General features: G+C 42.2%; 1 protein-coding gene across 1 annotated transcript; it reads left to right on the plus strand.

Moving 5' to 3' along the window:
* Nucleotides 1-14,410: 14,410 nt before the first annotated feature.
* Nucleotides 14,411-21,509, plus strand: LOC139552117 (arrestin domain-containing protein 3-like). Its single transcript, XM_071363532.1, has 8 exons — nucleotides 14,411-14,856; nucleotides 18,350-18,431; nucleotides 18,578-18,725; nucleotides 19,095-19,197; nucleotides 19,424-19,680; nucleotides 19,850-19,994; nucleotides 20,088-20,242; nucleotides 20,348-21,509. The coding sequence occupies exons 1-8, from the start codon at nucleotides 14,577-14,579 to the stop codon at nucleotides 20,459-20,461; spliced, it is 1,284 nt and encodes a 427-aa protein (XP_071219633.1). The 5' UTR covers nucleotides 14,411-14,576; the 3' UTR covers nucleotides 20,462-21,509.
* The last annotated feature ends 2,972 nt before the right edge of the window (nucleotides 21,510-24,481 follow it).

Here is a 24,481-nt window from a genome sequence, read left to right on the forward strand (position 1 = left end):
CGTCTGCATTGCCAGGCGCTAAAATAGAAGTTGATTCTATTTGTGACGCAGAATGCGCTGCAAGTCCTGCCTCTCCCATCTCCTCATTGGTTTTTAGAAGCATATACCCACGTGCCATCTTCTCATTGGTTTTTAGGAACATATACCCACGTGGGTGATTGAAAGATGAACTGAGGTCGGTTGTGGTAATGCACCTTAGTTTCCAATCGCCATATAAAGTCCAAAGAAAAAAAAGAAGCCTGGAAGGAGGAGAGATGACTAGAAACATTTCGGTTGACCGTTTTGTGTGGATTAATTGTCGGAGTAGAGGACCTTGTGCATTTCAGGTAAAATAACAACTCAATGTTTATATCCCAGGACAAATTAGCTAGCAACTGCAAGCTAGCTAAATTGCCATACATGTTTAATGCTTTTCGACCTGCCCCAAATTAATATAATTGGTTCAGAGTTTGTTTTGATATTTCAACCTGCGTGTCGTGATCGCGTTTGGTGTGGCGGGGACAAAATCAATTTGCGCACGATGGCGTTTTGGGCATGGTGTGAGGATTAGAAATGTCAGGTGCGAGAGAGGCAGATTGAGGTTTCCAGGGTTTCAATAGTGCAGAAATTGTCATATGCTGAGGTAGTGAAGAAAGTAGAGGAATATAGGTCAAGGGGGAGGGATCCTGAGAGGAGTGGTGTGAGAAGTGGATCTGTACCAGTACAGAGGGATAGGCCATCAAGTGATATATGCTTCAGAAACACTGTATTTTTAGCATGTATAGCAATGGTTATCAACTGTACTGCAATAAGTTGCAGAAAGTTGAGGTTGTGGTGGCAGCTGCAGAGAGGTATTTGGGTGTACGAGACTTGACGTCAGAAGAGTTACAGAGTGTGTTGAGTGGCAGTGTCCCGTCCTTTCAGGTTGTTGGCCTGAGGTAGGCCTAGAAATATTTAAACGGCGGAGAGGGTGGTGGGTTTTTAGTGAGTGTAGGGTTAGATGGTAGGGTATTTGTTTATTTTTTTAAAATTTGCAAGCAAAGTATAAGGGAGTCTAGTAGTGGCAGTAATGCAACACTTATTGGATGCCAACTGCCATTAAACCTCATCAAAGAAGAAGCTCCAGATTGGATTAGATTCAGGCAGGTTGACGCAGTTATGGTTTGTTGCATTAGCTACCACTAAATCAAATCAAATCAAATCAAATCAAATTTTATTAGTCACATACACATGGTTAGCAGATGTTAATGCGAGTGTAGCGAAATGCTTGTGCTTCTAGTTCCGACAATGCAGTAATAACCAACAGTAATCTAACCTAACAATTCCACATTACTACCTTACACACACACACAAGTGTAAAGGGATAAAGAATATGTACATAAAGATATATGAATGAGTGGTGGTACAGAACGGCATGGCAGATGCAGTAGATGGTATAGAGTACGGTATATACATATGAGATGAGTACTGTAGGGTATGTAAACATAAAGTGGCATAGTTTAAAGTGGCTAGTGGTACATGTATTGCATAAAGATGGCAAGATGCAGTAGATGATATAGAGTACAGTATATATACATATGAGATGGGTAATGTAGGGTATGTAAACATTGTATTAAGTGGCATTGCTTAAAGTGGCTAGTGGTACATTTTTACATAATTTCCATCAATTCCCATTTTTAAAGTGGCTGGAGTTGAGTCAGTATGTTGGCAGCGGCCGCTAAATGTTAGTGGTGGCTGTTTAACAGTCTGATGGCCTTGAGATAGAAGCTGTTTTTCAGTCTCTCGGTCCCTGCTTTGATGCACCTGTACTGACCTCGCCTTCTGGATGATAGCGGGGTGAACAGGCAGTGGCTTGGGTGGTTGTTGTCCTTGATGATCTTTATGGCCTTCCTGTGACATCGGGTGGTGTAGGTGTCCTGGAGGGCAGGTAGTTTGCCCCCGGTGATGCGTTCTGCAGACCTCACTACCCTCTGGAGAGCCTTACGGTTGTGGGCGGAGCAGTTGCCGTACCAGGCGGTGATACAGCCCGACAGGATGCTCTCGATTGTGCATCTGTAGAAGTTTGTGAGTGCTTTTGGTGACAAGCCGAATTTCTTCAGCCTCCTGAGGTTGAAGAGGCGCTGCTGCGCCTTCTTCACAACGCTGTCTGTGTGGGTGGACCAGTTCAGTTTGTCCGTGATGTGTACACCGAGGAACTTAAAACTTTCCACCTTCTCCACTACTGACCCGTCGATGTGGATAGGGGGGTGCTCCCTCTGCTGTTTCCTGAAGTCCACAATCATCTCCTTTGTTTTGTTGACGTTGAGTATGAGGTTATTTTCCTGACACCACACTCCGAGGGCCCTCACCTCCTCCCTGTAGGCCGTCTCGTCGTTGTTGGTGATCAAGCCTACCACTGTAGTGTCATCCGCAAACTTGATGATTGAGTTGGAGGCGTGCATGGCCACGCAGTCGTGGGTGAACAGGGAGTACAGGAGAGGGCTCAGAACGCACCCTTGTGGGGCCCCAGTGTTGAGGATCAGCGGGGTGGAGATGTTGTTACCTACCCTCACCACCTGGGGGCGGCCCGTCAGGAAGTCCAGGACCCAGTTGCACAGGGCGGGGTCGAGACCCAGGGTCTCGAGCTTGATGACGAGTTTGGAGGGTACTATGGTGTTAAATGCTGAGCTGTAATCGATGAACAGCATTCTCACATGGGTATTCCTCTTGTCCAGATGGGTTAGGGCAGTGTGCAGTGTGGTTGCGATTGCGTCGTCTGTGGACCTATTGGGTCGGTAAGCAAATTGGAGTGGGTCTAGGGTGTCCGGTAGGGTGGAGGTGATATGGTCCTTGACTAGACTCTCAAAGCACTTCATGATGACGGAAGTGAGTGCTACGGGGCGGTAGTCGTTTAGCTCAGTTACCTTAGCTTTCTTGGGAACAGGAACAATGGTGGCCCTCTTGAAGCATGTGGGAACAGCAGACTGGGATAAGGATTGATTGAATATGTCCGTAAACACACCAGCCAGCTGGTCTGCGCATGCTCTGAGGACGCGGCTGGGAATGCCGTCTGGGCCTGCAGCCTTGCGAGGGTTAACACGTTTAAATGTTTTACTCACCTCGGCTGCAGTGAAGGAGAGCCCGCAGGTTTTGGTAGGGGGCCGTGTCAGTGGCACTGTATTGTCCTCAAAGCGGGCAAAAAAGTTGTTTAGCCTGTCTGGGAGCAAGACATCCTGGTCCTCGACGGGGCTGGTTTTCTTTTTGTAATCCGTGATTGACTGTAGACCCTGCCACATACCTCTTGTGTCTGAGCTGTTGAATTTCGACTCGATTTTGTCTCTGTACTGAGACTTAGCCTGTTTGATTGCCTTGCGGAGAGAATAGCTACACTGTTTGTATTCGGTCATGCTTCCGGTCACCTTGCCCTGGTTAAAAGCAGTGGTTCGCGCTTTCAGTTTCACGCGAATGCTGCCGTCAATCCACGGTTTCTGGTTTGGGAATGTTTTTATCGTTGCTGTGGGTACGACATCGTCAATGCACTTCCTAATGAACTCGCTCACCGAATCAGCATATTCGTCAATATTGTTGTTGGACGCGATGCGGAACATATTCCAATCCGCGTGATCGAAGCAGTCTTGAAGCGTGGATTCAGATTGGTCGGACCAGCGTTGAACAGACCTGAGCGCGGGAGCTTGTTGTTTGAGTTTTTGTTTGTAGGCTGGAATCAACAAAATGGAGTCATGGTCAGCTTTTCCGAAAGGGGGGCGGGGGAGGGCCTTATAAGCGTCGCGGAAATTAGTATAACAATGGTCTAGTGTTTTTCCAGCCCTGGTAGCACAATCGATATGCTGATAGAATTTAGGGAGTTTTGTTTTTAGATTAGCCTTGTTAAAATCCCCAGCTACGATGAATGCAGCCTCAGGGTGTGTGGTTTCCAGTTTACAAAGAGTCAGATAAAGTTCGTTCAGGGCCATCGATGTGTCTGCTTGGGGGGGAATGTATACGGCTGTGATTATGATTGACGAGAATTCCACACTAGTGGAAACTCTAATTCTATGCTTTACAGATGTAGACTGTAATACCATACGAAACATTAGATATTTTACAAATTGGCATGTCCTGGATTTACAATTACTATGTTACATCTACACCTGAGTCCAGGTTGCAGCATGGGAATTCCAAGTTAGCGGTCCAAACACATAAAAGACACACCCTCATCCACTTACCCTCGCCTTATGCCCTTGGGGGAATCCCGTCGCCGTCTTGGAGGGCGGTCCAAATGATTAGCCAAGCAAGGGAAGTTTGCAACGAAAGCACCTCAGCCCTCGTTTTTAATCGGCTCTGCAGTTGTACAATTATGTTCACTCCGGGGACTGAAACTCCCCATAATTCAATTCGCGACGATTGTACATCTGCTAAGAAAAGTCAGTGAAAACTTAAAAACAACATTAATGGAGAAGTCAACATACATGTGTAAGTAAAAATGAATGCAAATAAGTTAGAAAGTGTGTTACTAATGCACATGATGGCACAAACACTAATCATGAAATGTAAACATGTTTTTGTTTTCTTCTTTTGGAAATTGTAGAAATAAAACATTTTCCTTCTTCAGAAGTTCCAGCTAGGCAGGCTAACGTTAGTTAGCTAATTAATTTGCTAGCAATCATACAGTAAGCCTATATTAATATTTAATATAAGTAGACATGCACTCATAATTGACTGTAGCGCATATAAAGCACCCACAAGCTAATGGTGGCTGAAAACACAATCATCACGGGATGAAGGAGTGACGGATTTCAGGCCAAGGGTGGTCCATTTAAAATCCATTCCTTCCTCCCTCGCCCTGCAAGTGTATACTCGTCAGACGTCATAACACGTCATCAGAAGTGTCCACTTAATTTGAGGGCTGAGGGGATAGGGTGTGTCTTAAGTGTTTGGACCGTAAACCCATGTCTTTTTTCGATGAACCGGAAATGTTGGCTCCATTCCCATGAAAGAGCCGTTCAGATGGCTCCCAAACACCTCTTCGTTCAGTAGTGCTTAAACATGTATGAAAAACCATGAAAAAATAGCAGATGTCTAAACTGTGAGTTGAAATACATTTTTAACTGACGAAATTAGCTCGCTGGTGTTGTTTTTTTACACAATGCAAAAATAAAGTGTGGACCATAATGAGGCTCTCTCGTCACTTGGACCTTTTGTTCCTGCAATGAGGAATTACCATCTTCCGAAAATGTTTTTATAACGTATCTACAGATAATCGTTCAAAAAGCAGTAGCCTGTAGCCTAGCTGTAGGCCTAAGCAAATCAGGGAGCCAAATGAACGGCTCTTTCACACATGCAATTTGGTTCCCGACGTTCACCAAAAAAGATCCGTTTAAAACGAGTCGTTAATTCACGAACGACCAATCACTAACTCATACAAGAAAGCAGAGAACACATTAGAAAGGATCGCACTGGGAGGATGCGAGGAGATACCGCTGACACATATACGAACCGCCAGCGAGAAGACCACTGACCCAGCCCGCAGCATTATCAATAATAACGTTACATAACCAGCAGTATAGACAATACACTTGTTTGAGCTATACGACCTAAGTTGTAATGAAGTAGTTAGCTAGTTATGCTAACATTACGTAAAACCTTATCTAGCTTCCTTGCCTAATCAAAAGTTAGGTACCTAGCTACATAAGCAGCAATAACGATATCTGACGTCGTTAGATAAGTTAAACCTTCTCAAGTTCTCCAATGTCACCCCACTACTCCGCACATTCCACTGGCTTCCAGTTGAAGCTCGCATCAACTAGGACAGCAGAGTCCTTGCCCATCTTCAAAAGACACTTGAAACCATACCTCTTCAGAGTATTTTAAATAATCCCCCTCAATTTGATTTGCGCATGGCTTTTGCCAAAAGGGGTATGATTTGTTGACATATTTGTAATTAAAACGCAACCTTAATTTACTCGTTGTGACTCACTGAGGTTCCAAACTCCTTTTTAGATGAGACTGACTTCATGTCAAATTATCCTATTTACACTTTGTAGTCAATTTTGGCACTAGAATAAATGTTTCTGACTCATTTTGATGCCACATTGACCGTTTTCAAAGGGATTAGTTACTTTTTAGTGGCAGTCGCTCTTTAAGAGCTTTGAGACCTGGAGCAGCTCATACTAGTGATGCAGTCTGGTCTCATAGAGTAGACGAAACATAGTAAAAGCAAATCCAAGACCCTCAAATGAGTACGGTATGTTATGGTTACATGAGACAGAAGGTTACTTAAGGCAAAAATTAAAGCACGGTGGATGGGTAAGCGTATAACGCGAACATCTAGTAACCCAAAGGTTGCATGTTGATGCTCATCATGGACAACTTTAGCATTTTGCCGAATTAGCAACTTCTTACTACTTTTTACCTACGTTGCAACTACAGTACTTAGCATTAGCTAACCCTTCCCCTAACCTTAACCCTAGCCTAGCTACGATTAGCTACCTAGCGAACGTTAGCATTCGCTACCTAGGTAATGTTAGCCACAACAAATTGGAATTCGTAACATATATACTTTTTGCGATTTCGTAACATATTGTACAAATTACAATTCTTCACAGATCACACAAAATGTAATTTGCAACATATCATGTGAAATGGATGATGGAGATTGACAAATGAATACATACCATACGAAACATTAGATATTTTACAAATTGGTATGTCCTGGATTTACAATTACTATGTTACATCTACACCTGAGTTCAGGTTGCAGCATGGGAATTCCAAGTTAGCGGTCCAAACACTTAAAAGACACACCCACATCCAATTACCCTCGCCTTATGCCCTTGGGGGAATCCCGTGGCCATCTGGGAGGGCGGTCCAAATGATTAGCCAAGCAAGGGAAGTTTGCAACGTAAGTCCCTCAGCCCTCGTTTTTAGTCGGCTCTGCGATTGTACAATTATGTTCACTCTGGGGCCTGAAACTCCCCATAATTAAATTCACAATGATTGTACATCCGCTAAGAAAAGTCAGTGAAAACTTTAAAACAACATCAATGGAGAAGTCAACATACAAGTGTAAATAAAAATGAATCCAAATAAGTTAGAAATTGTGCTACTAATGCACATGATGGCACAAACACTTCTCATAAAATGTAAATATGTTTTCTTTTGGAAATTGTAGAAATAAAACATTTTCCTTCCTCAGACGTTCTAGCTAGGCAGGCTAACGTTAGTTAGCTAATTAATTAGCTAGCGATCATACAGTAGGCGTAAATTAATAATTATATATTTAATGTAAGTAGACATGCACTCATCATTGACTGTAGCGCATATAAAGCACCCACAAGCCGCTGGTGGCTGAAAACAAAATCAAATCAAAGTTTATTTGTCACGCGTGCCGAATACAACAGGTGTAGTAGACCTTACAGTGAAACGCTTACTTACAGGCTCTAACAAATGGTGCAAGAAAAGGTATTAGATGAATAGGTAAGTAAAGAAATAAAACAACAGTAAAAAGACAGGCTATATACAGTTAGGAGGCTATAAAAGTAGCGAGGCTACATACAGACACCGGTTAGTCAGGCTGTTTGAGGTAGTATGTACATGAATGTATAGTTAAAGTGACTATGCATATATGATAAACAGAGAGTAGCAGCAGCATAAAAAGAGGGGTTGGGGGTGTGTTGGGGGGGCAATCATCGCGGGATGAAGGAGTGACGAATTTCCGGCCAAGGGTGGTCCATTTAAAATTCATTCCTTTCTCCCTCGCCCCTTGCCCTGTAAGTGTATACTCGTTAGACGTCATGACACGTCATCAGAAGTGTCCACTTAATTTGAGGGCAGAGGGGATAGTGTGTCTTTTAAGTGTTTGGACCGTAAACCCATGTCTTTTTTCGATGAACCGAAAATGTTGGCTCCATTCACATAAAAGAGCCGTTCAGATGGCTCCCAAACAGCTCTTCGTTCAGTAGTGCTTAAACATGTATGACAAACCATGAAAAAATAGCAGATGTCTAAACTGTGAGTTGAAATACATTTTTAACTGACGAAATTAGCTCGCTGGTGTTGTTTTTTTACACAATGCAAAAATAAAGTGTGGACCATAATGAGGCTCTCTCGTCACTTGGACCTTTTGTTCCTGCAATGAGGAATTACCATCTTCCGAAAATGTTTTTATAACGTATCTACAGATAATCGTTCAAAAAGCAGTAGCCTGTAGCCTAGCTGTAGGCCTAAGCAAATCAGGGAGCCAAATGAACGGCTCTTTCACACATGCAATTTGGTTCCCGACGTTCACCAAAAAAGATCCGTTTAAAACGAGTCGTTAATTCACGAACGACCAATCACTAACTCATACAAGAAAGCAGAGAACACATTAGAAAGGATCGCACTGGGAGGATGCGAGGAGATACCGCTGACACATATACGAACCGCCAGCGAGAAGACCACTGACCCAGCCCGCAGCATTATCAATAATAACGTTACATAACCAGCAGTATAGACAATACACTTGTTTGAGCTATACGACCTAAGTTGTAATGAAGTAGTTAGCTAGTTATGCTAACATTACGTAAAACCTTATCTAGCTTCCTTGCCTAATCAAAAGTTAGGTACCTAGCTACATAAGCAGCAATAACGATATCTGACGTCGTTAGATAAGTTAAACCTTCTCAAGTTCTCCAATGTCACCCCACTACTCCGCACATTCCACTGGCTTCCAGTTGAAGCTCGCATCAACTAGGACAGCAGAGTCCTTGCCCATCTTCAAAAGACACTTGAAACCATACCTCTTCAGAGTATTTTAAATAATCCCCCTCAATTTGATTTGCGCATGGCTTTTGCCAAAAGGGGTATGATTTGTTGACATATTTGTAATTAAAACGCAACCTTAATTTACTCGTTGTGACTCACTGAGGTTCCAAACTCCTTTTTAGATGAGACTGACTTCATGTCAAATTATCCTATTTACACTTTGTAGTCAATTTTGGCACTAGAATAAATGTTTCTGACTCATTTTGATGCCACATTGACCGTTTTCAAAGGGATTAGTTACTTTTTAGTGGCAGTCGCTCTTTAAGAGCTTTGAGACCTGGAGCAGCTCATACTAGTGATGCAGTCTGGTCTCATAGAGTAGACGAAACATAGTAAAAGCAAATCCAAGACCCTCAAATGAGTACGGTATGTTATGGTTACATGAGACAGAAGGTTACTTAAGGCAAAAATTAAAGCACGGTGGATGGGTAAGCGTATAACGCGAACATCTAGTAACCCAAAGGTTGCATGTTGATGCTCATCATGGACAACTTTAGCATTTTGCCGAATTAGCAACTTTGCAACTTCTTACTACTTTTTACCTACGTTGCAACTACAGTACTTAGCATTAGCTAACCCTTCCCCTAACCTTAACCCTAGCCTAGCTACGATTAGCTACCTAGCGAACGTTAGCATTCGCTACCTAGGTAATGTTAGCCACAACAAATTGGAATTCGTAACATATATACTTTTTGCGATTTCGTAACATATTGTACAAATTACAATTCTTCACAGATCACACAAAATGTAATTTGCAACATATCATGTGAAATGGATGATGGAGATTGACAAATGAATACATACCATACGAAACATTAGATATTTTACAAATTGGTATGTCCTGGATTTACAATTACTATGTTACATCTACACCTGAGTTCAGGTTGCAGCATGGGAATTCCAAGTTAGCGGTCCAAACACTTAAAAGACACACCCACATCCAATTACCCTCGCCTTATGCCCTTGGGGGAATCCCGTGGCCATCTGGGAGGGCGGTCCAAATGATTAGCCAAGCAAGGGAAGTTTGCAACGTAAGTCCCTCAGCCCTCGTTTTTAGTCGGCTCTGCGATTGTACAATTATGTTCACTCTGGGGCCTGAAACTCCCCATAATTAAATTCACAATGATTGTACATCCGCTAAGAAAAGTCAGTGAAAACTTTAAAACAACATCAATGGAGAAGTCAACATACAAGTGTAAATAAAAATGAATCCAAATAAGTTAGAAATTGTGCTACTAATGCACATGATGGCACAAACACTTCTCATAAAATGTAAATATGTTTTCTTTTGGAAATTGTAGAAATAAAACATTTTCCTTCCTCAGACGTTCTAGCTAGGCAGGCTAACGTTAGTTAGCTAATTAATTAGCTAGCGATCATACAGTAGGCGTAAATTAATAATTATATATTTAATGTAAGTAGACATGCACTCATCATTGACTGTAGCGCATATAAAGCACCCACAAGCCGCTGGTGGCTGAAAACAAAATCAAATCAAAGTTTATTTGTCACGCGTGCCGAATACAACAGGTGTAGTAGACCTTACAGTGAAACGCTTACTTACAGGCTCTAACAAATGGTGCAAGAAAAGGTATTAGATGAATAGGTAAGTAAAGAAATAAAACAACAGTAAAAAGACAGGCTATATACAGTTAGGAGGCTATAAAAGTAGCGAGGCTACATACAGACACCGGTTAGTCAGGCTGTTTGAGGTAGTATGTACATGAATGTATAGTTAAAGTGACTATGCATATATGATAAACAGAGAGTAGCAGCAGCATAAAAAGAGGGGTTGGGGGTGTGTTGGGGGGGCAATCATCGCGGGATGAAGGAGTGACGAATTTCCGGCCAAGGGTGGTCCATTTAAAATTCATTCCTTTCTCCCTCGCCCCTTGCCCTGTAAGTGTATACTCGTTAGACGTCATGACACGTCATCAGAAGTGTCCACTTAATTTGAGGGCAGAGGGGATAGTGTGTCTTTTAAGTGTTTGGACCGTAAACCCATGTCTTTTTTCGATGAACCGAAAATGTTGGCTCCATTCACATAAAAGAGCCGTTCAGATGGCTCCCAAACAGCTCTTCGTTCAGTAGTGCTTAAACATGTATGACAAACCATGAAAAAATAGCAGATGTCTAAACTGTGAGTTGAAATACATTTTTAACTGACGAAATTAGCTCGCTGGTGTTGTTTTTTTACACAATGCAAAAATAAAGTGTGGACCATAATGAGGCTCTCTCGTCACTTGGACCTTTTGTTCCTGCAATGAGGAATTACCATCTTCCGAAAATGTTTTTATAACGTATCTACAGATAATCGTTCAAAAAGCAGTAGCCTGTAGCCTAGCTGTAGGCCTAAGCAAATCAGGGAGCCAAATGAACGGCTCTTTCACACATGCAATTTGGTTCCCGACGTTCACCAAAAAAGATCTGTTTAAAACGAGTCGTTAATTCACGAACGACCAATCACTAACTCATACAAGAAAGCAGAGAACACATTAGAAAGGATCGCACTGGGAGGATGCGAGGAGATACCGCTGACACATATACGAACCGCCAGCGAGAAGACCACTGACCCAGCCCGCAGCATTATCAATAATAACGTTACATAACCAGCAGTATAGACAATACACTTGTTTGAGCTATACGACCTAAGTTGTAATGAAGTAGTTAGCTAGTTATGCTAACATTACGTAAAACCTTATCTAGCTTCCTTGCCTAATCAAAAGTTAGGTACCTAGCTACATAAGCAGCAATAACGATATCTGACGTCGTTAGATAAGTTAAACCTTCTCAAGTTCTCCAATGTCACCCCACTACTCCGCACATTCCACTGGCTTCCAGTTGAAGCTCGCATCAACTAGGACAGCAGAGTCCTTGCCCATCTTCAAAAGACACTTGAAACCATACCTCTTCAGAGTATTTTAAATAATCCCCCTCAATTTGATTTGCGCATGGCTTTTGCCAAAAGGGGTATGATTTGTTGACATATTTGTAATTAAAACGCAACCTTAATTTACTCGTTGTGACTCACTGAGGTTCCAAACTCCTTTTTAGATGAGACTGACTTCATGTCAAATTATCCTATTTACACTTTGTAGTCAATTTTGGCACTAGAATAAATGTTTCTGACTCATTTTGATGCCACATTGACCGTTTTCAAAGGGATTAGTTACTTTTTAGTGGCAGTCGCTCTTTAAGAGCTTTGAGACCTGGAGCAGCTCATACTAGTGATGCAGTCTGGTCTCATAGAGTAGACGAAACATAGTAAAAGCAAATCCAAGACCCTCAAATGAGTACGGTATGTTATGGTTACATGAGACAGAAGGTTACTTAAGGCAAAAATTAAAGCACGGTGGATGGGTAAGCGTATAACGCGAACATCTAGTAACCCAAAGGTTGCATGTTGATGCTCATCATGGACAACTTTAGCATTTTGCCGAATTAGCAACTTTGCAACTTCTTACTACTTTTTACCTACGTTGCAACTACAGTACTTAGCATTAGCTAACCCTTCCCCTAACCTTAACCCTAGCCTAGCTACGATTAGCTACCTAGCGAACGTTAGCATTCGCTACCTAGGTAATGTTAGCCACAACAAATTGGAATTCGTAACATATATACTTTTTGCGATTTCGTAACATATTGTACAAATTACAATTCTTCACAGATCACACAAAATGTAATTTGCAACATATCATGTGAAATGGATGATGGAGATTGACAAATGAATACATACCATACGAAACATTAGATATTTTACAAATTGGTATGTCCTGGATTTACAATTACTATGTTACATCTACACCTGAGTTCAGGTTGCAGCATGGGAATTCCAAGTTAGCGGTCCAAACACTTAAAAGACACACCCACATCCAATTACCCTCGCCTTATGCCCTTGGGGGAATCCCGTGGCCATCTGGGAGGGCGGTCCAAATGATTAGCCAAGCAAGGGAAGTTTGCAACGTAAGTCCCTCAGCCCTCGTTTTTAGTCGGCTCTGCGATTGTACAATTATGTTCACTCTGGGGCCTGAAACTCCCCATAATTAAATTCACAATGATTGTACATCCGCTAAGAAAAGTCAGTGAAAACTTTAAAACAACATCAATGGAGAAGTCAACATACAAGTGTAAATAAAAATGAATCCAAATAAGTTAGAAATTGTGCTACTAATGCACATGATGGCACAAACACTTCTCATAAAATGTAAATATGTTTTCTTTTGGAAATTGTAGAAATAAAACATTTTCCTTCCTCAGACGTTCTAGCTAGGCAGGCTAACGTTAGTTAGCTAATTAATTAGCTAGCGATCATACAGTAGGCGTAAATTAATAATTATATATTTAATGTAAGTAGACATGCACTCATCATTGACTGTAGCGCATATAAAGCACCCACAAGCCGCTGGTGGCTGAAAACAAAATCAAATCAAAGTTTATTTGTCACGCGTGCCGAATACAACAGGTGTAGTAGACCTTACAGTGAAACGCTTACTTACAGGCTCTAACAAATGGTGCAAGAAAAGGTATTAGATGAATAGGTAAGTAAAGAAATAAAACAACAGTAAAAAGACAGGCTATATACAGTTAGGAGGCTATAAAAGTAGCGAGGCTACATACAGACACCGGTTAGTCAGGCTGTTTGAGGTAGTATGTACATGAATGTATAGTTAAAGTGACTATGCATATATGATAAACAGAGAGTAGCAGCAGCATAAAAAGAGGGGTTGGGGGTGTGTTGGGGGGGCAATCATCGCGGGATGAAGGAGTGACGAATTTCCGGCCAAGGGTGGTCCATTTAAAATTCATTCCTTTCTCCCTCGCCCCTTGCCCTGTAAGTGTATACTCGTTAGACGTCATGACACGTCATCAGAAGTGTCCACTTAATTTGAGGGCAGAGGGGATAGTGTGTCTTTTAAGTGTTTGGACCGTAAACCCATGTCTTTTTTCGATGAACCGAAAATGTTGGCTCCATTCACATAAAAGAGCCGTTCAGATGGCTCCCAAACAGCTCTTCGTTCAGTAGTGCTTAAACATGTATGACAAACCATGAAAAAATAGCAGATGTCTAAACTGTGAGTTGAAATACATTTTTAACTGACGAAATTAGCTCGCTGGTGTTGTTTTTTTACACAATGCAAAAATAAAGTGTGGACCATAATGAGGCTCTCCTGTCACTTGGACCTTTTGTTCCTGCAATGAGGAATTACCATCTTCCGAAAATGTTTTTATAACATTGTCAGAACATGAACGATTATATCGTTCAAATGTGGGAATTGCAATGATAACTTTCTTAAAATATAGTAACTGTTGATGTAACATATCAATTACTTTATGAGGATTGGCCTATGTATTTTTTAGGCAATATATATATATATATATATTAGTCTTCAATATATATTTGTCTTCAATTTGCTGTTACATCAAACCTGTTCACAATCGTTCATGTTATAAATATAATCGTTCAAAAAGCAGTAGCCTATAGCCTAGCTGTTGACCTATGCAAACCAGGGAGCCAAATGAACGGCTCTTTCACACATGCGATTTGGTTCCCGACGTTCACCAAAAAGATCCGTTCAAAACGAGTCGTTAATTCGCGAACGACCAATCACTAGCTCATACTAGAAAGCAGAGGGCACATTAGAAAGGATGCGAGGAGCTACCAGCCACTGTTACCGCTGACACATATACGAACCGCCAGCGAGAGGACCACTGACCCAGCCCGCAGGGCGCAGCCTCTATGCTGTGCAATAGAGTGGCCGTGGGTGGTGTGTGTGGGGATTTCTAAATGATTTCTTATACGCTCTTTTTCTAACACCATGGTGCTGGGCAAGGTGAAGACTTTAGCCGTCTGCTTCGACTATCTCAACGACAACAATGTTCCTGTTTACTCCGGTGGTGATTCTGTATCCGGGAGGGTGATCATCGAAGTCGCAGGCGAGGTTCGCGTCAAAACGCTGAACATAACCGCCAGAGGAGTAGCCAAGGTGCGGTGGACAGAGTCCCGCAACGCTGGGGCCAACACTGCCTACACTCAGAATTACACCGAGGAGGTGGAATACTTAAACCATAGCGACACGTTAATAGGAGAGGAGAGAGGTAAGGGACAACCACATCATAATTACCACTCATTCTCACAGAGATGTGCTGGCATCATTTTGAGAGTAGGCTATATGGATAGTGTTGGCCTAGTTCAGGTTGATCTGAAATAAATGGATAACCTAGAAATGGAACACGGTTGTACATCACCGGTTCCTGCTATGTTAGGGAGCTCTGCAGTGCCATTGCTGTGGTTATAGGCTACGCCATGTGTAAGTTACGAGTGATGGTGGTTTCAATTTCACATAAACTGCATAACACACACATCACACATTGATTGGAACAAATGACAAATGGCATTATGTGTGCCCCGTTGAGTTCTTTCAGTCAGGTGGGATAGTGGTCCTGATGCGACCAGATAGTCCTGGTGTAATGCATAGGTTTTCCTCGTCCAATTTAGGCTGTTTAATAACGCATGATGGGACATAAATATTTGATACATTTATGTTTTATTGTGACACATTACAATTAATGTAGATTCTACAGTAGTTGTGTTTTTATTCAGATTTAACAGTCATAACAAGTTGATAACGCCGTCTTTGCGTTTTATGTGGTGAGAGAAGAAACCGTAGAATTTAGTCCGAATTTGACCTGATTGGGCTAATCTAACCGAAAGCGGTTGAAGTTGGAATATTTTCGACGTTATTACTGTTTTAGTTGTACAATTTTATCAGGAGCATTCTTTCGCTGATAACATCCTGAAGTTTACTCCCTTTGTTAGAAGCGGTTCAAACCTGTTCACAAACTGGCTGAGGGACGCACGGGGGGAGACAAATCTCTGTCGCCTCTGATTGGTCGGAACTCCCACGTGTATATAGGATGACGTCATTGCTTCTAAGGAAATGACAATTATAAAGCATGCAAATGTGTCTTCAATTTGCTGTTACATTTCCATAGTGTACTGTAAAACTAATATATATATATATATATATATATATTGCCTAAAAAATACATAGGCCTATCCTCATAAAGTAATTGATATGTTACATTAACAGTTACTATATTTTAAGAAAGTTATCATTGCAATGACCAAAGATAAAATTCAGAGTAGTACCCTACTAGGCTACTGAGGTCCAGTTTCAGTCTGTAACAAAAGTCCCAGTGATATTTGCATAATAGCTGTTCTAGTGGGACATGTAAACTGATACAGCTAGGATTAATTCAGCATCTTTACAGGGCATAACAACACCAAGAGATTTAAAGGAAAAACAATCCCATAGTTAGTATACACCCGTAATAAAAATACACTCTTGACATAAGACAGCAATACAAACATATATGGCAGAGTAAGTCCGATCTCATAATTAGGACAGTAAATGCACCTCTGTGTGGGCGAATCAAGCTGTCGTTGCCAGGGTAATGTCTGAGAGCTGAAGCAATATTTTCTCGAGAGCATTTTATCCACCACAATATGACATCACCAAGACCTCCAGCAGAAGATTGGTTGCCTTCTCAGCGACTCACCGAACCTACCGGTACCCTAAATTCAGAATAGCCTTTATGAAAACAATGTTAATCAGAAGGGTTCATTACAGATGTAGGATCTTCATTTGATCACCGTCTTGAAGGAGGACCTTCCTGCAATGCAGGACAGTTTTTACAGTTAGGTTTAAAGGGCATCTGAAGTTTGTAATTTCCACTTTGAAATTTCAGACTTGATTTTCCCTTGTGAAAAATGTATCAACCCCTTCAAAAAATGTCTATTAATTATAATCCACATAATAATTCATATTTCCTGTTGCTGCCGGATTGTTTTCAGATGTAGCAAACTGGCTCAAAATAAGATCCTAAATCTGTATGTAGCTGGCTGGTAAATGATGTCATGTATGTGCTGATTATCTGTTTACCTCAGAGGTGTGCAACAGATTTGAACCTGGAAAGCTACATGGTATGCAGGCTTGTGTTCCAGGTCCACACTAACTCACCCTATTGAACTAATAGTGGTCTAAATAGTACATATGTGTAATGCAGGACATTTTAAACCTGTAGTGTATTAGAAGTAAAAAGGCTTCTGAAGTTTGTAATTTCCACGTTGAAATTTCAGACTTTATTTTCCCTTATACTGATCCCGGCAAAAATGTCAATTAATAATAATCCATATTTCCTGTTGCTGCTGGATTACTTTCCTGCTGTAGCAATCTGGCTCAAATTAAGACCCTACATCTGTAGACCCAGGTGTGTTAGTGCTGGGCTGTAGCTCTCCTGGACCAAAGCTGCCTGCCGGCTACACTGCTTTTATCTCACTTTGTGTTGAAGTACAGTGCATTCGGAAAGTATTCAGACCCCTTCACTTTTTCCACATTTTGTTATGTTACAGCCATATTCTAAAATTGATTGAATAAATGTTTTTCCTCATCAATCTACACATAATACCCCATAATGACAAAGCAACAACAGGTTTTTAGACATTTTTGCAAGTGTTTATTAGTTTTTGATGTTTTCCTAGTTTTTGTTGTACTGTAATAACCCTCATTGATGCTGTGTTGATTGACTGATTGCCTCTGATGAATTTGTAAAATAAAACATGCTGTTGGTTTTTAATAAAGATGCATAAATGTACCTGCTCTCGAGTCCCTCTTTATTTATCTCAAATACTACAGTCCATCTCTGCTGGCTCTCTGTTTGTCTGTGAGAATAACATGGCTGCTTTTACTGCTGCATGGCATGAGGGGTTTTGGTGAAATCTCTCCCCCTCTGTCTCTCCCTCCCTTTCTCTTTCCCTCCTCCCTGTATATCGCTCCCTGTCTCCGTTTCTTTTTCTTTCTGTCTCTCCATCCTCCCATATTACAGAACACATGGTCATTCATAAAGGGCCTTAGTCGAGGGGCGGGACCAGGCTAGCTTTGTTCCAATGGGAGGCTGAGTAGTAATGTTGCGGTGGAGTAGCCGGCTGAAAATCCACTGCTCATTCTGGTTCATACCGGTATGCGCCTGCTCTCCTCACTCTGCCGGTGTGACTTGACAACCACACACACCCACACAATGTTCTCTACACACACACACACACAATGTTCTCTGCTGACAAGATAACATGCGGGAGTACCGAGGTGGCAGGAAACAGATCTATACACACATCAACATAAACATTAATCAGTAACATGTAGATTGAGGAAGTGAAAGGGAATTCATGCTTCCTCTGCCTGGGTGTGTCTTCTCTGTACTGTCTGAAGTGTTCATGGATTAAATTAAATGCCATTTTGTATTTCATGCATTGACGACATGACTGGGTAATATTGAAATTGAACACAATGCCTGGGTTGTATGTGCTATAAAGTATTTTTTATGTGTGGTTATGTGTCAAAGTATTTTTTATGTGTCGTACAACATTTATTATCTTGGTGTTGCCTTGCACTGAGGCACTTGAAAGCACTAGGCAACTTGAAATCGCAACATGATACAATGAAATTAAATGGTGGGTGCGTGTCTATGCGTGTGTACACTGTGGTGTGTGCGTCAGGTATGGTATTTGGAATCTTGTTCTCCTGTGTTTCAGATGAAGACAGTCCAGAGGAGGCCCTGACTGTTCTCAACACAGGATTACACGAGTTTGCGTTCAGCTTCCTGCTACCACAGATGTACGTAACAGATGTACACACACAAACCTATAAAAGCCATAACATAAAATCCGAAACCCAAATATGGAATCATATCTAAAGATAGACCTGTAAGAAGTCTAATCCTATGAACCAATTTCCTCTCTCCCCTCGTCACCCTCTCTCAGGCCCCTGGCCACGTCGTTTGAAGGGAAGCATGGCAGTGTGAGGTACTGGGTGAGAGCAGAGCTCTACAGACCATGGCTGCTGCCTGTCAGAGTCAAGAAAGAGTTCACTGTCTTTGAACACATTGACATCAACACACCACTGCTGCTGGTGAGGAATACACACCATTAAAAATGGAGACACACAATTCAGTCCCATTCAAAATCCTATTTTCCCTAACCCCTAACCCATACTTTTACCGTGACCCAAAAAACCTAACCCTAGCGCCTAATCCTAAAACCAAGCTCCTAACCCTAGCTCCTAAACCTAACCCTAGCTCCTAAACCTGCTACTAACCCTAGCTCCTAACACTAGCTCCTAACCCTAAACCTAATTCTAACACTAATTCTAACCTTAACCCTAAACCACCTAGAAATAGCATTTGAACTTGTGGGAACACACAAAATGTTCCCACGTGTACACACACACACAAGCTGTCACACACGGCAATTTGTGACTTTGCCATTTCTGTGCGTATAGGCCCCTCAAGCTGGCACTAAGGACAAGACCCTGTGTTGCTGGTTCTGTGCCTCGGGACCCATCTCACTCAGCGCCAAGATAGAGAGGAAAGGATACACACCAGGTGAGAAAACACACACGTTGATTGGCTAACGATGATTTCCGCTCAATCTAACCACACACTGCTGAGAATGTTTCACAACACAACATGCTCAAACCCCAGAGGGAACTTACAGCACTGCAGATATAAATACTGCGCTGAGAGGTATTCTCAGGACACCACACACACACACAGTCCCGTACCCACACCTCCCCCATCTCAGCCTTTTTCTCCTATCCTCCTCTCTTAGGTGAGTCCCTCCAGATCTTTGCGGAGGTGGAGAACTGTTCGTCCAGGGTGGTGGTGCCCAAGGCAGCGCTGTGCCAGACCCAGACCTACTTCGCTAAGGGCAAGGCTCGACAGCTCCAGCAGCAGGTGGCGGCCCTGCGTGGGGACACCCTGCCCCAGGGGAAGAGCCAGAGCTGGGACGGAAAACTGCTCCACATACCCCCGGTCTCCCCATCCATCCTGGACTGTCCACTCATCAGAGTGGAGTACTCACTGATGGTGAGGAATGATAATAAACATAGTATAGTTGATATGGTAATACATGTGTTAATATGGGAGAATAGGAAATAAATAAATACCTCCTAAAATCTAACCGGTTTAGAAGGTACAGTGTATCAAAATGTGGGCTGTAAATAAGATAATATCTATCTCTCCCTCTCTCTCTCAGGTGTATGTGGACATCCCTGGGGGGTTGAACCTGTCTCTGTCGTTGCCGTTGGTGATCGGGACCATCCCCCTCCACGCATTCACCAGTCGAACCAGCAGCATCAGCAGCTACTGTTGTACCGTCAGCTGGCCAGAGAGACCTGAGGGTACGACATACACCTGTGTGTGGAGTGTGTGTACTGTGTGTGTGTGTTTGTGTGTTCTCCCATGTTAATTGCATGTCGTGTGTGTATTCACAGCTCCCCCCAGCTACAGTGACCTGGCGGTGACAGAGGAGCAGAGGCGGGGCTGTCTGGAGCGCTGTGAGGGGTTAGAGGTCAACCAAGAGGGCCAGGGAACGCTGCAAGCTTACATCACAGAGTTCAGATTCCAGCCCCCACCGCTCTACTCCGAGGTACACTCACCCACACACACACACACACACCACGCATGCACGTACATACTGTACATACACACTATTGTAGGTCAAACTGGCCTAATCTCTCTCTGTGTTCCTCAGGTTGACCCTAACCCAGAGCCGAGCTGTGGTGGTCAGGAGACCCGACCCCTGACCCTCTCGCTGAGGACAACACTGACCTGCTCAGAGCAAACAGGCAACTACACATACAGATGAATCCAACATGGCCTCCATTATAGCCCCCTACTGGAGCCAGTCACCTACAGATGGATCCAACATGGCCGCTGCTACAGCCCCCTGAAGTGGGACCAACATGGCCGTCTCATCCTTAGTTTCCTCAGGATGGGGTCCATTGATGTTAACAGACACAGGGGTGTCAGCTGCGAGAGACACTGTGTGGAGAGGCCAGGAGATGCCTCAGTGTGACCAACATGGCGGTTTTCTGCTGGTCAGGATGAACAGATAGTGCCTAGACCCAGCTTCTGATACATATGACCATTACATGGCACATCTAAGACTAGAAAGGAGAAGAGGGGAAGAAGAAAAGGGAGACAATCCACTGTTGGAAACAGTGGTCAGGAATCTCCTCCAGCCTCAGAGTGAATTTTGCACATGCCTTTCTCGTTGTTTGTCTACTTGACTTCCACAGCTTTTCTTCCTCAACGCTCATATATGCTGCAACGTGTCCGTCGTCTTCTCACCACCATTACTACGTAACCAGAAACTGAACACAGACTCTTTTAGAACAAACTAAGAAACAAATGAAAATAGACGTTTTTAGAGAGATGTGTTAATGTGTCTTGGGTTTTCTTGAATGGGGAATGTCGTACATGGTGAAATGACTAGTGTGTAACAGACACAGGTGAAGCACTCACTCACACTCTGTCTTTCTGGTGTCTTTCCTCAATAAACCCTCCACAGATACAGTACCCTACAAATCACTTGTTTGATTGTAGTATATGGACATATGACACAGGGAGAAGCTCTGTATTACATAAGAGGGAGAGCAACAGACAGATGTAAAAAATAAAAAAAAAACATTTTCAATGTTTACAGGTCAATTGTGGTTTTGAAAACAAAATCAATCCACCCGAGATTGTAATTCAAAGATTAGCTCTACTTCCAAACTGATACAAAGTGCAAAATATTTTTGTATTTGTTTTTCTATGTTTGTGTACGTGACACTATTATTGCCATTACTGAAATTACTGCAATCACGATCTTCCTTTGTATGAAATAAAGAAGCCTTTTTGTAGAAACTGTTTGAGCTGTGTACGCCTTAGTTCAGTGGAGTATTAGCAGGGTTATTGGGCCCCACTATCACTGTGTCTACACTACATTAGGGTTTGGAGAGAGCTGTCTGTTCGATCTGCCTCTCATGGGCTCTTGTCTCCCGCCCTCTCTTCCCCTCTACCCGCTCTCTTTCTCCTCCCTCTCTGTCTCTCTCTTTCCATTCCAATGTCTGAGAGACAGACGGGACAAGGGAGCGTTGTCTCCTCCAACACGCTCTTTCGCTCTCTTTCTCACGCACATACATGTACACACACACACAGCTCTACAGGCAGACAATCCAAAACAGACATGCGTCATGGGTCCCAGGAATGTTCACATTTGTAAGCACTCAAATCAGCCTAGTAAGTATCTTACCGCACACAAAGAGAACAGATGTTGGCTAAGGCTAATTTTAACAACTAACCTAGTTCCATTCTGGGGTCTGGACAGATTCTGTAGTTTAATCTCTGACACTACATCTAATCTGATCTCTATCCATCCATGTTCGCTCTTTACCTCTAGCCCCATTTTCTAACATGCATCCTTTGGCTTTGTCCTGATTTTATCCACATTCTGATTGTGCCCACATTTTCAGACAGGTGTAAACGATTAAAAGACAGTGTCTGGAAATCTTAATGTAGACAGATCTGGACAGTGAAACCATTTAAATCATGATCCCACCTTCTAAAATCATTGACAAGTGGCACCATTGAGTTATGGCATCAATATGTGTCTTAAAATAAATAAATACATATTATTTTTTTTTAAATGCTGTCAAACAGTTAGCATAAAAGGGGAGGGACCAGGAAATCTGCTCACAAAACGGACACGATGGATGCGAAACACATTTTATTACCATGTGTAGACATATTTTGGAAAATGTGGGCACAATCAGAATGTGGACAAGATTTCAAGAATTCACAACAACAAAATAAAATACTAAGGGTACTAAGCTAACACATGGAATTGTTTTAAAATGGTAATACCACAGATTATTTAGCTGTTTGATTTGGAATTTAAGGAGCCCTTTGGGTTTCCCACATTTTTTTTTGGGGGGGGGATAAAATATAAAATCTGGCCTTTACTACTGTAGCCCATAGAAACGCATTGAATAACACATTCATAAATGGCAAAAAAGACAGTCAAAAAATGTGTCACAGGGGACCTCCCGAGTGGCACAGCGGTTTAAGGCACTGCAGTGCTTAAGCCGTCACTACAGATCCGGGTTCGATCCCGGGCTATGACGCAGGCGGCCGTGACCCTGAAGACCTATGAGGCGACGCACAGTTGGCCCAGCGTCGTCTGGGTTAGGGGAGGGTTTTGCTGGCAGGGATGTCCTTGTCCCATTGCGCTCTAGTGACTCCTGTGGCGGGCCGGGCGCATGCACGCTGACACAGTCGCCAGTTGTACAGTGTTTCCTCTGACACATTGGTGGGGCTGGCTTCCTGGTTAAGTGAGCAGTGTGTCAAGAAGCAGTGCCGCTTGGCAAGGTTGTATTTCGGAGGACGCATGACCTTTGCCTCTCCTGAGTCCGTACGGTTGCAGCGATGGGACTAACTACCAATTGGGGAGAAAGGGGGGTAAAACGTTTTGTTTTTTAATCATAAGGAATAAGGTTCTGAGGTGTCTGTCCTATATCCAGGAGATATAAGAAAGCTCAGAATATATATATTTTTTAATTGGGACACATATTTAACACTTTATTTTTGTTGGCACAAACTACTTCCATACTTCCATTCGTTTCTATGGGTTTCCTTCAGATGAGTTTGTAGCTCAAACGGTTCAGACGCTACAGACCGTTTTCAGAGGAGTCTAGTATAGGAGTCTACTATACTTTTACTTGCGACGTTTAAAATAACGGATAAATAAATAGTATAGTTAAATGCACTAATGAGGAATAATGCTTACATCTTGAAGATCTGCATGCTCATCCCCAGAATCTTTTTATGTGTATATTTTTTAAGGATAAAGTTAAGAACATTAACAACTTCATGGTTAAGAACACTATAACAGTATGGAAGAAAATGAAACGTATTCTACAAGAACCAATATCATTCCCTAAAAACACAACCTTACGGAACTATCCTTGGATAGCTTTTCAGAATTCACCGATAAATTGGCCCACATGGAAAACTAAAGGCATAGAAACCATAAATTACTTGGTAAAAGGAAATACATGTATTTCCATGACAGAATAAAAAAGCAATTTTGGACTAACCAATGTAGATATTTTCAAATAGATCCAACTTAAATGTTTCATATCCATTTAAAAAAAAGTTTTTGGGACATCAGAGCAATCTTGAGGGAACTCTATTTCAGTCAAAAAAAGGATGTTCATATAATAGGTAAGATATACAAAACCTGGTAGAGAGCCTATCCAACTGACAACCTCTTAGAAAAAAATAGAAACTACTGCGACCAAGGCTTAAAAATAACTGATATTGGCACAAGATGGAGGGAATGTTGGAACAAGTCCAAAAGTTATTACATTTTACATTTAAGTCATTTAGCAGACGCTCTTATCCAGAGCGACTTACAAATTGGAAAGTTCATACATATTCATCCTGGTCCCCCCGTGGGGAATGAACCCACAACCCTGGCGTTGCAAGCGCCATGCTCTACCAACTGAGCCACACGGGACCACGTAGTTAAAAAGTTGACTGTCCGAAGAATTACAATGTAAATGTACTTCTATTCCATCTGTGTGCATATTTTAAGACATGGCATATGAGGGTGCAGTGATTACTTTTCTCGTCAATGATCTTGAGAAAACGCTTACTTAAAAACTGGAAATTTACATTTACATTTTTACATTTAAGTCATTTAGCAGACGCTCTTATCCAGAGCAACCAATCCTCCATCGTTAACACAATGGAAAGGTAAAATTCTTTATTATCTAAATGTTGAAAGTGCGTGGGCAACAGAGAGAAACAAAATGGTGCAATTTGAGGCCATGTGGCGAAG

This window comes from Salvelinus alpinus, chromosome 24, assembly GCF_045679555.1.
Source record: "Salvelinus alpinus chromosome 24, SLU_Salpinus.1, whole genome shotgun sequence".
Classification (NCBI taxonomy): domain Eukaryota; kingdom Metazoa; phylum Chordata; class Actinopteri; order Salmoniformes; family Salmonidae; genus Salvelinus; species Salvelinus alpinus.

Bases quoted from the DNA above. Each gene is read 5' to 3' on its own strand.
- LOC139552117 (XM_071363532.1), top strand. From the start codon at position 14,577: ATGGTGCTGGGCAAGGTGAAGACTTTAGCCGTCTGCTTCGACTATCTC. The intron at 19,995-20,087 runs GTACGACATACA...GTGTATTCACAG, and splicing joins CTGGCCAGAGAGACCTGAGG to CTCCCCCCAGCTACAGTGAC. The intron at 20,243-20,347 runs GTACACTCACCC...TGTGTTCCTCAG, and splicing joins CCCCACCGCTCTACTCCGAG to GTTGACCCTAACCCAGAGCC.